Genomic DNA, 21,715 nt, shown 5'->3' with positions numbered 1-21,715 from the left:
AATAAAGTGTCTCCCTCACCGAGACATCACTCACCGTGGTTGGAGCACACACTGTGCACAATTTGTGCACAAGATATTTTAATTTTTTGTTAAAAACATGAAATCATTATTATGGCTAGTATTAAAATAACAACCAAACAACAGCATTCCCTCAGTAATCGTGTTCATTTCGCAAGAATTACTATGGTCTGCGGTGATGCTTGACCTGTTGATTCTAAAAGGGTCATTTGTGTGGCCTATAGTAGCTACAGCTTCAGACACCTGTAGCTCAGTCTGGGACCCTGTGCATACTGTACACATGATAAATGCAGCTACTCAATATGCATAATTGCTCACAGCTTTCCTTAAATTATATAAAAACAATGATAATGTTACTGTGAAAAACATACTCTACATCAGTTTGTTGATTATTTATTACTTTTAAATAATCATAAATAGAAATGAAGCAAAAACAAAATAAAAACACCAGAACAGTGAGTGATGAAAAACACAACTATAATCCATAATGTCAGCCAATACAATTTAAATAAAACAAATGACTGTGTTAATACAGTTGACTTACTTGGCAATTGGTATTTACAACCAATAATTTTTATAGAGTGAGAATGCTTCAGACTAGCAAAAACGTCAACTGCAAATGTATTCCAGTCTTCTTTTTTCTGATGAAAACAGTGTGGTGACAAACATTTTACATCAACCTTCCACAATTCTTCTCAGTAGAGGGCCTAGCCCACCTTTGGCTATCTGCAAAGGGGTTTTTTCCTCCTTGTTTTCTATATAAATACTTGACCCATGTTCCACCAGCAGCTTGGCAGCTTCACCTCTCTCTTCATCACAAGCAAGATGTCTGAAGCAGATGAACAGGACATAAAATATTAAAAAGTCCATTAATACATATGCACATTGATAGTTTATGTTTTACACGGTTTCATAATTACATTCAACATGCAATAATGCAAACAAAGTATAGAAGAAATGTGGTGGCCTAAAACAACATTTTTGTTAATTTCTAAATTCTGTTGTTCATTTGGATCCATTATATCTGAAAATTCTAAGATGCGCTACTGCCTGGCTACTAAGAAAACCTCAGTATCAAAGGAAAGGAAAGACGGGCAATAAAATGCAGTGCACCTTTTTGGTGAGTTTTCTTTTTCTTTACTTTTTGTAAACAATTACCAATGATATGATACTCCTACATAATAAATGTATTTTAGTCACAGAAATATCTATGATATTACACTATCTAAAGCAAAAAATTCAGGAACTACTCTGAGAGAATGGGATTCATTATATGGTAGTTTTCTTTGTCAAGGTAAGAATATATACAGCATAGTAATTATTACTCAAAACTAAAGAACATATGTAAATCATTCATATGCTTTAAATGGAATTTCTTCAACATTACAAGTGCTGGATCCTGCAGATTTTTATTGCCAATGTCCCCAGTCCTCCTCTGTGACAGAAATGTAAAGCACAGGATATCTGTCTTTCTTCAGGGATACATTTAAATCCAAATGATATTTAATTCAGAGTTGTTTTTTTCTAGGATCTGTCACATAGCATTCTCTATCCAGTTCTGGGCCACATAGGGCTATAGCTTATCAGTGCATGGGGCATCAGTCCATATTAGGACCCATTCACACGCATACTATTCTGCTCTTTAAAATTACACTTAAATATATAAATTAAAACAAAGAAGCTTCTGACACAGTATCTCAGCAATACACCTTTATAAACAAAACTTGCACTATAAGCAATATGTGATAATAGTTTTTAAGCAAAAAAATGTGTTGCTTGACAGATTGTTATGGATAACTTTCCATATGTTTAAATAAGCTGGTATTTGAGTACTGTTCAGATGGGGAGGCAAACAGTATGAAAGCTTGTTTTTAGTGTACATAGAGAAATGTAATTTAGTTTCATTCTTTGGCAGGGAACAATCAACCTGACCTTTGTTGTGTGGAAAATACTGAATCATCACACTAAAAAAAACACTATGTGTTATGCATTTGTAAATCTGTGAAAGGGATATAAGAAGAGCCATAAAGGGCAAAGTCATATAAATGGCTAGTGTTTTTAGTGAGGCAGATATTATCAGGTAATGTGAATGGTAGAGAAAATGATAGATGGGGATATAGCAGTTTGAGGTGAAAATAAGGCTTCACTAAGCTGTAGTTAAATTTATTCACACTCTGGCAATTTTAAAAGTCTCTTTTAAAATTAATAAAAATACAAAACAATAGTCTTCTCATAATATTGCATTATTTATCACTTTTAAACTTTAATACAAAGTTGAGCATTTCTTCTGAGTACTCCACTCATTATCCAAAGACGCGCAAGAAAGGTTGATTTTCTTCTCTAAAATGTCCCGGTAGGACTTCATGCTCTCTGTGATGGATTGGAGTGCCATCTAGAATTGGTCCATGACTTGGACATGATGCACTACAGGCAGGTGCCAGCCCTCTGTGACTACACATTTGAAAAGGTAGGTTTGGAGAATGAATGAATGATTTTTCCTCTATTTCAATTTAAGTGAAATGTTATTCTTAAATGCTCAAATGTGTGTCTAAGGTGTGCAAAGCTTTAAATACAGAGAATCCTTAGTCTGTAGATAAACCACACCATCCAGGGCTGGTCTTCTGTCCAAATGTTCCAGGATAGCTGCTGGCTCCTCATGACACTGAGCGGGATTAAGATACGGATGGACACTGATGAACAACATAATGTGCTCTACCAGGCAGAGGTCTATTTTTATTTCAGGTAGGTAGAGTGATGTACTGGTTAAGGCTTTGGACTTCAAACCCAGAGGTTGTGGGTTCAAACCTGACCTGCCTGTGCTCCAATTGGAAAACCAAAAGAAATGTAACCAATTGTATCATAAATGTTATGAGTCGCTTTGGATTAAAGCATCCACCCAACAAGTAAATGTAAATTTTCACTACCTTAATGTAATTATACATTTTATCTCCAAAAAACGTAAATACTTCCATCCTACAAAGTATTCGAAAGAATAACAAGACCTTTACTGCCATAAATGTATGTAACAAATATTTTTGAGCACTTTGGCAACCAGATTTGGATCTGATGAAGTGACTTTTATAAATACAAACAAATTCAGCAAATATTTAGAATTTGTTTTGTACTATTTATTGCTTAACTTTTCTTTTCTTTCTATTGTAAAGGCTTTAAACTGCACTATACCTCTTCGATCAAAATCAGCAAGAATCAGCACGACACTGGAGTAAGAAAACAAGGACATAACATGGGTTTAGTCATACCGAAGGACCAAGTCACACGTATATTATGCCAAAATATTTGTGGAAATCCATTTACACAAATATATTAGCACAATCATGTTACATATGAAGCCCCTAAATTATTATTCTAAAAGGGTTTCTAAATATAGTTGTTTCCTTTGTGTACTTACAAAGGTGTATTTCCTTCAGAATCCTGGATATTGGTTGAAGCACCATGTTTTAAAAGAAGTTGGATCAGCCGAAAGTTTCCCTTGGCTGCAGCTCGGTGCAAGGGAGTGGACTCGAACTTGTCCGTAGCATTTGGGTCAGCTCCATTTTCCAGCAACATAAGAGCTATCTATGGAAAGAAACTAAAAGTAAAGCAATGAAAAAAAATAATACCCACATGCTCATAAGTTTTCATGTATAAAACGGACATCAAATAAAATTTTCAAAAATTACAAAATTAATATTTTTAATAACGCACAAGAACTAATTGTTAAAATTTAATTGATAAGATGCTCCCATTTTCCCAAAATTATTGTCTAAGTTTAGATCAACATTGATGTTAACGCGCACACGTCCCGGTCCCGGGACAAACAGCGGTTCAAAAACGTTACAGTAATGTGTGCATGCCCATCGTGCATGCCCATCTGCCATGCATCTCGACACCCTACCCATCAAATGAAACTTCAAAGTCTCGTCTTTCCGATGATATAAACCATTTTGACACACAACAACCACAGCACTGACACTAAAGCCTTTTTTACAGAGAAGTACATACTTTTAAGAGTTGACTGTGCCTACCTTTGAAGACCCCCAGCAAGTCAAACATCAATATTTCCGAGCAGTATTGATCCCATTGTGTCCGTAAGGCTCCAGCGAATATAATCCAGTAAAACGATTTAGGTCCAAAACACACGATATATTCTCAAAGGGACAAAAACTCCAGAAAATGCTTCATAACTTGAGACCACCTAAGTAATTTTTTTTCACTTATATTGCTCATATTAGACGTAATTTGTTTCTGTCGGCGATAACCATGCTACCGCATGAAACACGGAAGTGTTAGCTTTCGAAAGACACCTAAGTTGGCCATTTACGATGGGTCTGGGGTTGACTGGCACCTCGTATAGCCAACTAGTGTCACAGAAAGCTTTAGATGATGACGTCTGCTTCAAACTCTGGTAGAATCTACCAGTTTGATTGGACACTGTGACTGACACTCAAAACTTACAGCCAATGAGCAGACGAGCATTTTGATATGTGACTTGCTATGCTAACTTGTAAACAAAGCGATATAATCGGCGCTTGAAGGTGGCATTTGTGCCAATCTGCAGAGTTGGTTAGTGGTTGTTTATTGTGATTTCGCGTTTTTCGCATTTTAAATATGAATTAAAGTACCGAGAAGCGTAAATAAATGCTCATGAAGTGTTAGCTTCAGATCGACACCTAACTTGGCCAATTCGACGGGTCTGGGGTTGACTGGCACCTCGTATAGCCAACCAGTGTCACAGAAAGCTTTAGATGATGACGTCTGCTTCAAACTCTGGTAGAATCTACCAGTTTGATTGGACACTGTGACTGACACTCAAAACTTACAGCCAATGAGCAGGCGAGCATTTTGATATGTGACTTGCTATGCTTAACTTGTAAAAAACAATCGCAGCCGTGAAGGTGGCATTTGTGCCAGTCTGCAGAGTTGGTGCGTGGTTGTTTATTGTGATTTCGCCAAGTTTTTTCGCAGTTTAAATATGAATAAAAGTAGAAGTTTAAAGCGTAAATAAACGCTTGATTAAATAATAGATGCATACGCGCGTTGAAAGTATTCAACCGCACAGGGGACATGTAATGGCGGAGAGCGGCGTGCCGCCCTTGTGCTTTCTGCTTGCTAGTGATTGCTGCCATCAAGTGGCACATGGAAAAACGCTGAGCTGTGTTGTAAGTTTGTAAAAGAAATATATATAGTTTGTGTGCATTTTATAAAAAAAAGTAAAAAATAAAAAATATAAATATATTTTTGGCTCATAACTTGTATTGACTATTTTTACATAGAAATGTGTATTTTTTATTGTTTTTATTATTTTTATAACTAATAGAGTGACACTGTATGTAGATATAGATTCCTTTAAGTGTAAGCTTTCAGTAGAGCCCTCATTGATATATGTGGGTTGAAGCATTCAAAAGTTATTACACTTTTTCCATATGTTCCAAAATGTGGATAATGGTCCCTCTAAAAACCCCCTGGGCATGCCCACATAAAACTGGTGTAAAAATGTCATTTTTACAGGTATTCTTTTCAAATTTGAAATGTGAGTAGTCAACAAGTTATTCTGTTGGTACATTGTGTGTTTCTGTCCTCACCTACCTACTGCAGCTTTATTTTCCTTTATTTTCATAAAAAAACTTAGGCGAGAACAAAAAAATTCTTTTTTTTTGTGAGTTCTAATGTGCATAACTTTTGATCAGTCACACCTACAGTGATTCTGACTACTAAGGGTGAAACTAGAGAATGTTACCTTTACAAAGAGACCAAACATGTGTTCATACTCCAGATAGTTCAATAACAGCAATGATTCTAATTTGGAGAGGTCGAATTACAAGCGATTTAGCAAAAATGACCCCGAATGTTAAGGGGTTAAACCGATATTCTCTATGATGGGATTCTTGTAAAAACAAATCTTGGATGGTTAGAGGCAGAGCTAATACGTGCATTTAGACCAGATATCCATATGACATTTCTGCAATCAAATTTTGCATTCAATTTTCTACATTTTTCATTTTGAAAAAGTTAATTTATTATTTGTATCAAATGGAATTGCAACCAAGACATCATAATGAACATGTTTAGATTAACCTCGTCTAAACACTTAACAGTTATTTAAATACTGTACTGTTTTTCAAAATTTTAACTGAAAAACCCAATTTCTTAATTTTTGCATGGTGTGTTGAATTTCATTTCTCTTTTTTTCATCCATGATTACATTAAAAAAAAGCCCATAAATTCATACTAGAACCCTGGGTTAACAGCAAAGACCCTAAAAGAATCTGTTACCACTAGTCACGAGACAATACACTTATCCCACAGTACAATTCATACTGTCATTTAGGCTTCATGACCCAATATTCCCACGATATGAAACATTCATAAAAGAAATATAGTGTATGAATAGTGTTATTATTAGATGTTCAGAAATCAAAACATTGCAACAATCAGTATGCAAATTTTAATGTATGCTTCTGTATAGTTTTCGATCTGTATTACAATAATCTTAAATATTGTAACACACATAGAGATGGAAAGGTACACACCAAATGACATTTAAGCCCAAAAATGGGTTAATTTAACAATGAATGATCTTACTCAGAGAATTAGCACCTTACCACTGTTAGTACCACAGGAAATATGACATAAAATAGTAGGCGCAAACTGGCAACTAGCCAGATTATTCCTGTCTCCATTGTCTTCCACTGTCATGCTCAGTCTTTCTCCACAAGCCACTGAAGTCCACCTATCTTCTATTTATCCTATGAGTGTCTCTGTAACATTCTTAAACCTTCCTGGGCTTGTAAAGTGCATCACGAATATTTCTGAGGATTATGGAATGCAAAGCTCTGCATACCCGTGTGACAGATCACTGTTAATCCTGCATTCAGTCTCGCTCATCTTCAGGGTAATCAGCTGACTACTACAATGCAGTAACATAAGTTTCACGTTGTTTAACACAGGAATTTAATTCTACTCTGTACATGCGAAAATTAAAAAACATTGAAACTATAATATACTATATCTAAGTTACTGCACTGTGAAACCATTCAAATTTAAACTTACCTTTTTGTTTATTGAGTTAACATCAAGCATTGCTCCAACAATGGCAGTCCTTTTACCCTGCTTGAAATGCTTTATTGATCCTTTAACTTTGGGTCCAGACTGGATCCATGAAGAACTCACTGCATGTGATACTGCCTTTTAGGAACAATGGCAAACTCAACACTCTGCTTGAAGCTGAAACTTCTCTCCACTGTGACAGATGTATTGTTTGACCAGAAAAGCAAGCATTGTAAATTTGGCAGCTTTCTTTCTCCACCATGCTAGGGGACTGAGAGCAATATTCATTGCTGTACAATTTCACCTCTGTGTAATCCACCCCTATTTCTGAATAAGCATCAGTGAAAGGTGTATTAATGTCTCGAGCACTTGTTCTCATATCCATGGCTCATGCAGTAACCACAGGTTGCTTCTCTCTGTAGAATTTGAATATATCATAGGAACCGATCTGATATGATGGCAAATGTGTGCTTTGCAGGTTTCTATACAGTTCAATTTAAAAATAAGCCTGTGGATGCAGTGGTACATTCAGTAAACAATGTTGTGAATCGCCATACTCTTATAAGGATGTGACTCACTAAATTCAGCGAGTGTGTGACAAAAGCCCTGCAGTACAAGCCCATCTTCACATATGTTGCTGTCAAAGTTGTGCACCAAAAGTGTTTACCTTTACATCATTATACAGGAAGTAAATAATGATTTTGCCAAAGTGCACACAGTTTGTCAAGATATACCTTAGTTCTAATTTTTCAATCAGATTCTTTAATTCCATACTTTCAATGAAAGATATTTTTGTTTATACTCGTGTTTCATTTTAGTCAAGCGGTTCAATGCTCATACAATACATGATACACTGCCAAATTTCAGATTGGCAGAATTTTGTATCCTGAAATTTGATACAACAAAATTCTGTCTCACACCACGCTATCACTGTTAGTGCTAACGTGCATGAGCCAAACACCATAAAGACAGATTAGCTGCAAGGAGGATGTCTCTGCTCCCTAAAAAGAATACAATTGCAAGGTTGAAGTTTGCTAGAAATCTTAGCTTCAGAAGAAGTAGTCTTCTTCTTCAGAGTGCTTTGGATAAACCAGTAAACTTTCATATATCTTGTCACCATGCAGTGTAATATAGCCATTCTTTTGGAACAATGTTGCATCTGCTAGTCATCCCAACATTTACATGTGTTACGATGTTTAGAGTTTGTGGGAATGCAGACAGTGAAGATGGAAACTTCTCAAGTCAAGAAAGTTCTGTCTTCGGGTAGTCACAGCAACCCTCTGGTGATGTTATGATAAAAAATGTCACAAGGATCAACAAAGAGGGGAAACTTTGGATGAAGTTTTGGAAAAAAAAAGAAGTGCAGTGGAGGGTGACTTAGAAATACTGCAAGTATAGAAAAATATATTGATAAAATTAATAATCTGTATATATTCAAAGGGAATTATAAGCACACATAAGAAGACAAGTACTGTATCTCATTGAGCACAAGTATTGTAAGGGTTAAACTTTAAAGGTTTGTGACTATATATTTTTTATTCTTCGCAGCAAGCTAGAAATGACCAATACTTTATAAGTTAAAAGGTTAGGTATGTAAAGAGGAACCAAATGGTAAACTCCTCTCTTCCAGATGGTGAATGTAAATTTTCGGGCTAAAATGATGGTGGCAAGTACTAAGCAGAGACAGGGCATGTCAAGCGAGCATGATATACAGAATAATTGCCATGCCCATTAAGCTTGGGAAATATTGGTGGAATCAGTAAGAGGCAGGATTGAAGTAACAGAATGTTGGGAGTCAGATGAGGGTGACAAATGGGCTAAGAGAGGTAAGCTGTTGCTAAGCATTGTAATAAAACCATGGCTTACCCAATACTGGGCACTCATTTTATTTAAGCCGAGACCGTGTGTACTCTCATGCAATAAAGCTTGATTCTGCTACCTTTCCCGAGTCTCTGAGTGCCTTTCTTTAAAGAGATTGTGCTTCACTCTTCCGTGACACAAGCTGTGCTGACCTGAATGAAAATTCATGTTGAGAGAATTAACACCATGTTTTTGTTTGGTTTTGTTTGTTAATAGTATTTCCTTTTTATTCACTTGCAAATATTTAACATGTTAAAATTGTTTATTAGAGTGGCACGGTGACACAGTGTGAGCGATGCTGCCTTGCACCAAGGTGACTGGGGTTTACGTTACAGGTCATGGAATTTGCATGTTCTCCCTGATTCTGTGTGGTTTTCCTTCCACAGTCCAAATATATGCGAATTGTGGCACTGAGACTGCTAAATTGGCCGTAGTGTATGTATATGTGTGTTCAACCTTGTGATGGATTTGCCCCCTGTCTAGAGATTGCTAGGATAATGCTCCATCATCCCCCGCCACTCTGTTCACGGCTGGTTTGGAAGACAGATGGATGGATGAATAATAATAAATTAAGGTTGTTAAAGGGCAAAAGTATACAATGTATTATTTGTTTAATCAATACACTTCTGTTTTTAAAGTCAATGAGTCTGAATAATTTCATAATTCCTGCATGATTAACATAGGATGGAAAGGATTCAAAAATCAGATATGGTTTAATAATCATTGATTAATCTCAACATCACCACCTTGTAAAACTTAAAACATGGAGAAGTATAACTAGAAACCCACCCTTAGGGCTAACAGATACAGTGAGTGCTCAAAAACTGTCTTTAACCAAAATCATATCCCATGAATTGTAAAGTATGTATAATGATGAAAGCATTATGTTGTGTGGCTGACAACTGTGAATTCCACAGTTTACACTGACACATTCTCTGTTAATGTGAGGCTATCTGTTTAAAAACTAAAACAGAGCTGAAAATGGATCTTGCATCAGGACAAAGATCTAAAATACTCAGACATGTTCACAACAGAATTGCTCAAAAAAGAAGAGAGGGAGAGTGCAGGATTGGCCCAATCAAACCCATGAATTAAATCCTATTGAAACAAGCCTCAACTATCAGACGTTTAAAAGCATTTCAAACCATGTCCACTCTGGAAAGTCTTAAGGGTGAAACTCAAACAAGCCAGACAGCACAATGCCCGTCAGCATTAAGTGACAATAGAGCAGGGGCCTCATGTATAACGCCGTGCGTAGAACTCCCACTATAACATGGCGTAAGCACAAAAGCCGAAATGTGCTTACGCACAGAAAAATCCAGATGCAGGAATCTGTGCGTACTCCAACGTCCACGTTCTTCCGCTACATAAATCCCGGTCAGCGTGAAAAGTAACGCTCGTGCACGCGCTTTATGTAATGCCCCAACTCCTCCCAGAATTATGCCTCTTTGAATATGCAAATGAATATAAATCGCCCTTAAGCTCAGCCTTCTGTGAAAAGACAATGGGAAAAGCACGGGGGGAAAATATAAGAATTTCAGCGAATACCAAGTGGAGGCAAAGGAAAAACATACTATTTGTTCAAATAAACCATGGTATAATTAACAAAAGGAAGTTGATCGAGTGACATAGCATGTTGGAGAAACTTGAAAGCTCACGTTCACAAAATCGCACAGTGCCGGAAATAATAAAGAAGTCACATATCAAAGTTGCCGTGAAAAGCAAGTTGTAGCCCACTGTCTGAGTGCCATATGAAAGCTTATTAAGGTACAGAGAAAAAAGACACACAGTGGGGAAAAAGCACGAAATGTCAACTTCAATCTCGACATTTCTATTTTAATCACATAGATTATTTTGTCATTAAAGTAGAACATCATAAACTTCATCTTAAAATTGTTTAATTAACCAGTTTCTCAAATCACATCGTAATTAAAGTAGCACGTTAAATGCTTTGTTTTGTATTTGATCTTCTATGTGCTCTATGTGTGAATCACTACTTGCTTCTTAAATCGGCTCTTTTCCTCCAACTGGACACAGAATCCATTACATTCGTGATATTACAGCTCTCTGAATAACTAAAATACTGAGATGTATACGTGGTATCATTTTTATGATGATAGGAGTTAAAGCACGTTATTAAACATGAGTTTCACAGCGCAGTGATTGTGTGTGACCTTCGATGAAATAATTTATTGCAGCAGTACTCAGGGGTGGCTCTAGGCTTGTGGTGGCCCTGGGCAGAGGAAGAATCGGTGGCTCCTTAAGCCCGCCAATGTCAGTAAGATAGCTAGCTTATGCACGGTGGATAGCCACGTCTGTTGCAGACCTACTGCATAGCTGCCTCGTGCTCATGACACAAGCATTTAACTTTTGCCGAAATTTGTCGCTGCGTTTTTAGCTGTGTTGTTATTTCCTCTTTCTGTTTTATATTCAATATATATTGGCGTAGCTGCCACTGCAGTCCTTGCTTTTCTTTCCCCAAATACCCAATCACCACACAATCAGCTCTGTAATAGAAGTTAAGCCATCTGTAAGCTTAGAGCGCCGATTCTTCAAAACGTTTAAGGAACATTGAAATATCTTCGTAGTACATGTTTAATTATTCTATCCTTCACGACACTCCCAGTGAAGAATATAGATTATTTAAATGAAGTTAAAGTTTTATCTGTATAATATAATAAACATATTTTGCTGCATTTCACCTTAAAAATGATATTGTCATCATATGTAAATATGCGCTTTATAAAGTGGCTCAGGTTGTGCGATATTATAACTGTGGTGCAAGTTTACAGTGGGGTGATTGTACTTATAAGTACTAACAGTTCTACAAGGAGCACTTGATTGAGTGCGTTTAAAGTTCTTGGGATGTAACTGTTTCTGAACCGCGAGGTCCGTAAAGGAAAGGCTTTGAAATGTTTTTCCGTGGCTGAGACAGCGTGTGCTTGAAGCTGTATACCGATAATTCTCTTTCTGATCAGCTGCTGCTGTGATTCACACTCAGATACAGTTATATAAATACTCCGAGTGGTGCAGTGAGAGTAATAGGAAAAAGATGATCCGCTGTGGCAACTCCTAAGGGGAGGAGCTGAAAGAAGAAGAAGAAGGTGCAGTGAGAGTAACAACGCTAAAGCAGTTATGGTATTTGGAATACTATGGCTATTCCCTGGACCATTATATTGTTACAAGTTAATTACAATCAGATGCGTTACACTAATAAACAATATGCGGTTAGTTTCAGTGTATTTATAAAGCCACGTCAGGAAAAGAAGGTGTAACCACACAGGAACAGTAGCATTGCTTTGACGCTGGGTGCCGCCAGTCCACAAAACCAAGCAGAGACCTTGCGTACGACAAGGTATGAGGTACCGTGGAAAAGTGCATGGCTTTATGCCAGTGCTTCTCAAATAGTGGGGCGCGCCCCCCCCTGGCTCCGTCAAGGCGCATTTGACCTTGGGAAATATGCTTTTTTATACTTGTACTTGGACTTATAACAATTTTATAGACAAATGATACTATTTATAGTTGCGCGGGGGGCGCGAGATGTTTTCTTCTTCCTAGGGGGGCATGACAGAAAATAATTGAGAAGCACTGCTTTATGCCAAGTGTAGGTTTTATACATCGCGATTTGAACGTGGAAAAGTTCTTAATCAACATTTCTGTGCGTACGCACCGTTTATACATGAGGCCCCAGGTGATCTGATCTGGAGTGTGGCTCACCATCTGTCTGGCGTGACTAGGGAATCTAATCGGGAGCCTGGGATTCCCGGACATTTTTCATTCCCGGGAATGAAACTGCTGTAATTCCTGGGAAACCGGGAACGGCCAAGTTCGCATATATAACGTGTAAAAGTGTTAAAATCGATCAAGAAATAAGAGAGTTATAGTTGAAAACTGAAGACTTCATTGACGTCTGTCAGAAAACAGCTTTGAACAGCAACTTGAAATTACAATGCGTCAGTCAGTTGCATCCGCATTATCTGTGCCAAGAAACTTGCCATCACAGAATGATGACAAGAAACTGGATGCATCAGTAACAGGTGAAATGGCGGTGTTTCACAGCAACGGCAAGCGCGGGCGTTGTTTAGAACAAGTGTATCTGTATCTGATGACTGTGCTGCCTACTTCAGTGGAGGCAAAGCGTGCTTACTCAGCAGCTGGTGTACTCTGCACAAAGTACTCTCTTGCCTGGACGACCGCACGCTGGACAAGTTATGCTTTCTATGCTCTTATTACTGCAACTAACTAGATCAGGGGTGCCCACAGTTTATCGGCTTGTGAGCTAATTTTAAAATAACCAGGTCAAAATGATCTACGTACATTAAAAAGTATATATATTCACCTCTAGTGCTGACGTCCGAGGTTCGATAACCGAGAGAGGGTGCAGTGAGTGTGTACGCCTGATGAGCCCAGAATTAGGGCGAAACACGTGTCGCGTACTCTTTGCATTATTTGACAGTAAAACAATTTCAACTATATATACATATATATATATATATATATATATATACATATATATATATATATACTGCTCAAAAGAATTAAAGGAACACTTTTTAATCAGAGTATAGCATAAAGTCAATGAAACTTATGGGATATTAATCTGGTCAGTTAAGTAGCAGAGGGGTTGTTAATCAGTTTCAGCTGCTGTGGTGTTAATGAAATTAACAACAGATGCACTAGAGGGGCAACAATGAGATGACCCCCAAAACAGGAATGGTTTAACAGGTGGAGGCCACTGACATTTTTCCCTCCTCATCTTTTCTGACTGTTTCTTCACTAGTTTTGCATTTGGCTACAGTCAGTGTCACTACTGGTAGCATGAGGCGATACCTGGACCCTACAGAGGTTGCACAGGTAGTCCAACTTCTCCAGGATGGCACATCAATACGTGTCATTGCCAGAAGGTTTGCTGTGTCTCCCTGCACAGTCTCAAGGGCATGGAGGAGATTCTAGGAGACAAGCAGTTACTCTAGGAGAGCTGGAGAGGGCCATAGAAGGTCCATAACCCATCAGCAGGACCAGTATCTGCTCCTTTGGGCAAGGAGGAACAGGATGAGCACTGCCAGAGCCCTACAAAATGACCTCCAGCAGGCCACTGGTGTGAATGTCTCTGACCAAACAACCAGAAAGACTTCATGAGGGTGACCCAAGGGCCCCATGTCCTCTAATGGGCCCTGAGCTCACTGCCCAGCAGCATGCAGCTCGATTGGCATTCGCCATAGAATACCAGAATTGGCAGATGCACCACTGGTGCCCTGTGCTTTTACAGATGAGAGCAGGTTCACCCTGAGCACGTGACAGAAGTGAAAGGGTCTGGAGAAGCCATGGAGAACATTATGCTGCCTGTAACATCATTCAGCATGAGCAGTTTGGTGGTGGGTTAATGATTGTCTGGGGAGGCATATCCATGGAGGGTCACACAGACAGCTACAGGCTTGACAAAGGCACCTTGGCTGCCATTAGGTATCAGGATGAAATCCTTGGACCCATTGTCAGACCCTATGCTGGTACAGTGGCTCCTGGTGCACGACAATTCCTGGCCTCATGTGGTGAGAGTATGCAGGCAGTTCCTGGAGGATGAAGGAATTGATACCATTGACTGGCCACCACACTTTCCTGACCTAAATCCAATAGAACACCTCTGGGACATTATGTTTTGGTCCATCCAATGCCACCAGGTTGCACCTCAGACTGTCCAGGAGCTCAGTGATGCCCTGGTCCAGATCTGGGAGGAGATCCCCACAACACCATCTGTCATCTCATTAGAAGCATGCACCGATGTTGTCAGGCATGTATACAAGAACACAGGGGCCATACAAAGTGCTGCGTACAATTTTGAGTTGCTGCAATTAAATTTTGGCAAAATGGACTAGCCTGCCACATAATTTTTTCACTCTGATTTTTGGGGCATCTTTGAATTCAGGGCTCTGTAGGTTGATCATTTTCATTTCCATCAAGCGATGTGGCATCCTTTTGTTCCTAACACATTACCCAGTCTATATCAGTATAGATATCCAGGAGGATTTCTTTTTCCCATTGAGATCTGATGTGTTTTCAAAGTGTTCCTTTAATTTTTTGAGCAGTTTATATATATATATATATATATATATATATATATATATATATATATATACATACACACACCCACACTGACTATACTTTATACATAAAATGTATGTTGTCGTAACTTGCATAACTGAATAACCTTTATGGTACAATAACAGTTCAATACATTTATGGTCACTACAGTATTTGGATGTAATAATCTTCATGTGGGAAAAGGCTGACTCGCATAAATAAGTACAGCCGAATAATGCAGTCAAGGAGCTTTTGAATTCAGCTGAGTGAAAAATGACAGCTGTCCGATTAACTGCGATTTTATTTCCCTCTCTTTTCTCTTTCTCAGATCGCTTTTCGGAAGGAAGTCAGTTTCGTAGTTTTTATGAACAGTTCAAAAGTGCCTTTCCACATTTTCCTTCTTTGGAATAGCAATGATAGATTGACAGATCAGACAAACGCACTTCAATTGTGACATTGTGAGAGAAAAAAAATCCTCTTCTAATTACACATAAAGCCCATACCCTCCCCAAACATTTTTTTAAATCCCTTCTTTAGTCAATATAAATTGGAAGGCTAAATAGATCACAGCCGGAGTTTTGCATTAGCTCGCGCGTTTGATCGTGTGTGCGGGATGACCAGTGTCTTAAAGGAAAGGAGAACTCAGAGTGGCCTGTATGTTCAAGTGGCAAATGCCATAGGCAGGATATAAACTGCTCACAAAAATTAAAGGAACACTTTAAAGAAACACATTAGATACATCAGATCTCAATATGAAGTTGGATATCTATACAAATAACGACAGGGCAATGTCTTAGGAACAAAAGGATGCCAAGTCTTTTAATGGAAATAAAAGTTTTCTGCCTACAGAGGGCTCAATTGTGTAGACACCCTAAAATCAGAGTGAAATGAAGATGTGGCAGGCTAGTCCATTTTTCAAAAACTTAATTTCTGCTACTCAAAATGCTTTTCAGTATCTTGTGTGGCCCCCACGAGCTTGTATGCATGCTTGACAATGTCGGGGCATGCTCCTAATGAGACGACGGATGGTGTCTTATGGCATTTCCTCCCAGATCTGTATGAGGGCATCCCTGAGCTGTTGTACAGTCTGAGGAGCAACCTGGCAGCGCCTAATGGACCGAAACATAATGTCCCACAGATGTTCTATTGGGTTTAAGTCAGGGGATCGTGAAGGCCATTCAATTGTTTCAATTCCTTTATCCTCCAGGTACTGCCTGCATACTCTTGCCACATGAGGCCGGGCATTGTCGTGCATTAGGAGGAAACCAGGACCTACTGCACCAGCGTAGGGTCTGACAATGGGTTCAAGGATTTCATCTCGATACCTTATGGCAGTCAAGGTGTCTTTGTCTAGCTTGTAGAGGTCTGTGAGTCGCTCCATGGATATGCCTCCAAGATCATCACTGACCCACCACCAAACCAGTCATGCTAAATGATGTTACAGGCAGTATAATATTCTCCACGGCTTCTCCTGACCCTTTCACGTCTTTCACATATACTCAGGGTGAACCTGCTCTCATCTGTGAAAAGCACAGGACGCCAGTGGTGGACCTGCCAATTCTGGTATTCTATGGCAAATGCCAATTGAGCTCCCGGTGCTGTGCAGTGAGCACAGGGCAGTAGACATTTGGGCCCTCAGGCAACCCTCATGAAGTCTGTTTCTGATTGTTTGGTCAGAGACATTCACACCAGTGGCCTGCTGGAGGTCATTTTGTAGGGCTCTGGCAGTGCTCATCCTGTTCCTCCTTGCCCAAAGGAGCAGATACTGGTCCTGCTGATGGGTTATGGACCTTCTATGGCCCTCTCCAGCTCTCCTAGAGTAACTGCTTGTCTCCTAGAATCTCCTCCATGCCCTTGAGACTGTGCAGGGAGACACAGCAAACCTTCTGGCAATGACGCGTATTGATGTGCCATCCTGGAGAAGTTGGACTACCTGTGCAACCTCTGTAGGGTCCAGGTATCGCCTCATGCTACCAGTAGTGACACTGACTGTAGCCAAATGCAAAACTAGTGAAGAAACAGTCAGAAAAGATGAGGAGGGAAAAATGTCAGTGGCCTCCACCTGTTAAACCATTCCTGTTTTGGGGGTCATCTCATTGTTGCCCCTCTAGTGCATCTGTTGTTAATTTCATTAACACCACAGCAGCTGAAACTGATTAACAACCCCCTCTGCTACTTAACTGACCAGATTAATATCCCATAAGTTTCATTGACTTTATGCTATACTCTGATTAAAAAGTGTTCCTTTAATTCTTTTGAGCAGTATATGATAGACTAACGTTTAAAAAAAAATTTTTTTTTGAATGCAACGTGATCTACCTGTACTACCTTTGAGATCTACCGGTCGATCGCGATCGACGCATATCCCTGAACTAGATACATGTACTTATATGACAGCATGAACTGCTTGTAGATAAGGTTAGTCTTTTATTGGTGTCGACATACTGCAGTAGTTTTATTAAGAATAAGTGTCAGTCGTTCTAAAACCGTTCACATGTGAGATGCCCGTGCACTGTGTCATCCCGGGATACCCGGGAATGACATGCGGGATTCCCGAATTCCCGGGAATGGATAAACCCATCCGGGAATGGATTCCCTAGGCGTGACCATTAAATTCACCTCCAAGCCTGCACCCAAATGGTTAGCATCATCAATTACAGTAAAATTGGTCAAAAATACAAATAGAAGCAGGATCATAAACCAAAAAAGACACAATACAAGAGGTCATTATCACAGAGTACACATTACCACATCTCCCAAACAACATACATCTTCATTGCAGAAGACTAGGAGTGCCACCTACAGCTACAGTGTTTTTTGGGTGATTAATTGCCTGTATCGTATCCATTTATCATTTCAATATTTAAGGCTGTTGTAATATTTACAGCTTGTGAATGTGCAAACTGGTGGGAATGGCGACCAGTGACAGTACTGGTCAATGGAAGATTGGGAGTTTAAGAGGATTCCATTTTCAGGTTTATCACAGCAGCTCCCTGGCAGTGTTGGGAAATAAGTCGTGTAGACTGGCAAAAAGGAAGAATTCTGAAATAAGTTTGGAGGAGAAGGAAGGACCATGGTAGCACAGAATTTTCCTTCTGGCAACAAGAAAACACCATATGACAAGACTGGTTACCTCATAGATGTTTTCTTTCAGATGACAGTAAGCTCATCTGTAAAGTGTACAATACTAGTAGACTCTAAAATAAAAATGGTCTATTTTTTTTAATGTTGGCATACTGGTTCCTCTCCATATAATTTCATATTTGTGTACACATTTAAAAATATGCTAGCGTAAATCAATTTACATCATTTACAGCTCACTGAAACCAGACAATAGATGTTGTGAGAGACAGAAATACTGTATGTTGTTAAGAGTTTGCCTATTAATTGTCTACATTGTTTTGCTTCACTTGTAAACATTTAAAATATGGCATAATAATTGATTTTGGTAAAAGGACTTCCTTATTGGTGTTATTCTCAAATGCACACTGTATTTTATTTGTTCAAATAATACACCTTTGGGTTTTTCTTGTTTTTGTTAATCAGTATGTTTGAATCATTTTGCAAAACCTGGCAGTATACTAAAATAGTTAGAAGAGTGCAAGGTCATTTAGAGTCTGGCATTGATTAATGTCTGAACATCACTACAACCTAAAAATAAAAAGGTGAAGTGAGACTAGACAACAAACTTCAGTGCAGATTTTTACAACACTATTTTTTTCTTGTACCAACATAATGATGCCTATATATAAAAAACACAGCAACTAATATTAGGCTGCAAATGTAAACTGAAATGACAGTCAGAACTGCCAAGCTCGGAGTTCTCATTGACTCTGTTAATACAAGTGGTCGTGCCATACCAAGCTTGTGATAACTGAAAGCACTTAACATTTGCACACATTTTCATTTTTTTTACATTGCTAAACTAAAAAAAATGACAGTTAAATCTACAGCATAACTATTGTTAATCTATTTCAGTAAATGTACCTCGTATCTGTCTTTTGAAGCTGCGTAATGTAGTGGTGTGCAGCCATTTTGATTTATAATGTTCAGCTGTGCTCCTCTACTGATCAAAGCCCTCACGATTTCCTCTCTTCCAGCAGAAGCTGCAATATGCAGGGGCGCCCAAGATGCCTTACAAAGTACAGTATAAAATTAGTTGCTAAAGACAATACAGATAATTAAATTCTATAAACTTTAAAAACAAATTTTCCTAAAATTATAGAAAATAGCATACAAGAACAGTGTTTAACTGTACTTACATCATCTTTTAGATCAATTTCTACATTTAAACCTAATATAAATTCTACAATATCTGTGTGTCCAGCTGAACAAGCCCAGTGCAGAACTGTCCGATGGTCCTGAAAGAAAGATCAATAGAGAATAGAGAATATTTTCAATATAATACAAACGGCATAAAACAAAATCAAAGGTTTTTAAACATCATAAAATAAAAATACTGTAAGAAGCAAATCCAGGTTCTCTCTTCTATTTAAAAAACAGTTCCAAAGAGGAAATCTGGGGATTGTTGAAAGGATAAAATGATTCTAAGTACTACATATTATCTTGCATTATTTAACACAGACACAACTTTAAGACAAGGACCCACTCCCCCAGCAGGTGGTGCTTCTCATAGCTGCAGTGAATATAATCTGTAAAGGTTTCCTTGTTAGCTGCTCATAATACTAAGCTTCTCTCAGCTAGGCGGAGTTGGAGTATAACTATTGAGATTGTAGAATAAAAGTCAATTCTGCCATTTTAACATAATCTTTTCTTCAAATATGACCCTGGAGGAATATGATAAATTTGGCCGATGAGGTGTTTTACCATTACAAATAATTAATCTCCACATTCATCACATTTTGGTGTAGCAACCACAATTTCTGATTCAGTTGAGAGTCCACTGCAAAAATTAGCATTACTAATGGCACACAAAGAAAAGGCCAGAAAGTATTTGTGATGATGGATGTCTACAGAAATGAAAGGCTGATTGTGGCCATGCATGCAGTGTATTGTATCCTACTGATTTTTTTCATTTTTTGTTTTTCTATATTTTCTTTAAATGTATTGTTACTTACAGAAGTATGCTGATGATATGCTATTCAAACCTTTTATGCTAGTCAAACCTTTTAATGTTACAGTACATTCATCTATCAGTCTATTGTAGTCTGGCATGCACAATGTTTACAGGAGAGAAAGATGAATCCAGACTATTCTAGCTGTAGTTTGTGTACTGTATGATAGAATATATCTCCTTGATACATTTTTTCCTTTCTTTAATTACAGTGTGTACTTTCAATCACCAATGCTTGAAATTATGCTCTAGTTTAAAAGTTCATGAAGCCTAGAAGTGGGTGGCCATAGTTGTTTACACGAGCACAAACACAATGGCATGTAAGAAAACTGTCCAACTGCAAATATTCATTAGCATAGGGAGAAAGTCTTTGAAGTTCTCTGCTTTTCCATGGAATGGCATGTTAAAATGATTTATTGCTCTCTCATCTGAGCAGGCCATGTACCAATTTTCCACCACCACATTTTTATTGCAGCAGCTTTGCAAGTCTAGTGGTAACAGAAAACTATGATGTACTTAAGAGTGTGTGAACAATGTGCAATTGAATGAAGATCAAGTTTTCCAAATGCTTTAAGCACTGCTTCTCCATCTACTGCATTGTGCCATTTTATGTTTTTAATGATACTTTTTTGAAATCTGACTTGTATTATAAGAAGTGTGTTATGAAAACTGTGTTATCTGTGGAAGTATTGTGTCTGCTGTAGGCCAGAGAGTTGCCCACCAGCAAATAATGCCAACAGTGTCTTCTTTTTTTTTTACGTATGTGGATGAAGAAAGACAGTTACTTATTAGGCAATTTGCTGTTTGCACTGTGTTAAAAATCTGTGCTAATTAATCATCTTTTTGCCAGTGTGCGTTGGGTTACATATCTGGTCTGCTGCTGATCACCAATTACTTTGTATTACCTTCCAAAAAATGTGGAAGGTAATACATCAGATATATATTTATTATTGTGTTTCCAGGATTATAAGACACATAAAGCACACGGAGTTAAGCTTTAATAAATTTACTCAAAACTTCTTCAGTAAAAAAAATCTAGTACAATGCATTCTTCTTTCAGTGACAACTGTTAATATTTGCAAAGTAAATCATTGACTGTCAAAGCAGATCGTACCTGCTCAAATTATTATGCTCAAACCGTTACGTTTCATGGATTGGATGAGGTTTTTTTGTTGGAATGCAGGGACATCCTTCCTCAAATATAATGTATCCCATATGTCAAAAGGTTCATACCTGTCCACACATTGTTCAAATAACCAAGCCTTTATTCTATTATTTGCTATCAACAGTTCTCAAACTGAATCTGATCATACTGAAGTCGTAAAAAAATCGTCTTATCAAAAATGTCAGTGCAACAAGATGTGAAACGTTCATTAATTCGTCTGGGTAATATTGTACACGCCTGAAAGCATCCATTCTTTACAAATTTGTTTTGTAATATTTTGTTCTTACCTGATCTGTTTTGTTAGCGAGTGACTTATTAGACAAAATTTTACTTTTCAGGCTGTCAAACTTCCCTTGGTATGCCAAATTGCATATTTCTAAGTTAGAAACAGACGGCTCCATTGCTGTACAGTCCCGATAGGATGTCACAGGGCTGCTGGCGCATATTTATATCGCCGGGTAGCGTTCTCTATG

The 21,715-nt window shown here is 38.2% G+C and overlaps 1 protein-coding gene across 1 annotated transcript; it reads right to left on the bottom strand.

The window, feature by feature from the left end:
• Nucleotides 1-478: 478 nt before the first annotated feature.
• Nucleotides 479-21,682, bottom strand: psmd10 (proteasome 26S subunit, non-ATPase 10). Its single transcript, XM_039765811.1, has 5 exons — nucleotides 21,530-21,682; nucleotides 19,266-19,364; nucleotides 18,991-19,137; nucleotides 3,428-3,594; nucleotides 479-847 (listed from the first exon to the last, which is right to left on the bottom strand). The coding sequence occupies exons 1-5, from the start codon at nucleotides 21,641-21,643 to the stop codon at nucleotides 694-696; spliced, it is 681 nt and encodes a 226-aa protein (XP_039621745.1). The 5' UTR covers nucleotides 21,644-21,682; the 3' UTR covers nucleotides 479-693.
• Between the last annotated feature and the right edge of the window lie 33 nt (nucleotides 21,683-21,715).

Source organism: Polypterus senegalus, chromosome 10, assembly GCF_016835505.1.
Source record: "Polypterus senegalus isolate Bchr_013 chromosome 10, ASM1683550v1, whole genome shotgun sequence".
In the NCBI taxonomy this organism is placed as follows: domain Eukaryota; kingdom Metazoa; phylum Chordata; class Cladistia; order Polypteriformes; family Polypteridae; genus Polypterus; species Polypterus senegalus.
The sequence above is the reverse complement of the archived record's forward strand: the minus strand, read 5'-3'. Positions and strand labels throughout refer to the sequence as shown.

What these genes read in the sequence shown, in the direction of transcription:
- psmd10 (XM_039765811.1), bottom strand. Translation starts at nt 21,643, where the DNA reads ATGGAGCCGTCTGTTTCTAACTTAGAAATATGCAATTTGGCATACCAA. An exon ending in TCGCTAACAAAACAGATCAG is followed by an intron (nt 19,365 to 21,529) that starts GTAAGAACAAAA and finishes TCTTTCTTTCAG; the next exon opens with GACCATCGGACAGTTCTGCA. An exon ending in AAATTGATCTAAAAGATGAT is followed by an intron (nt 19,138 to 19,265) that starts GTAAGTACAGTT and finishes GTACTTTGTAAG; the next exon opens with GCATCTTGGGCGCCCCTGCA.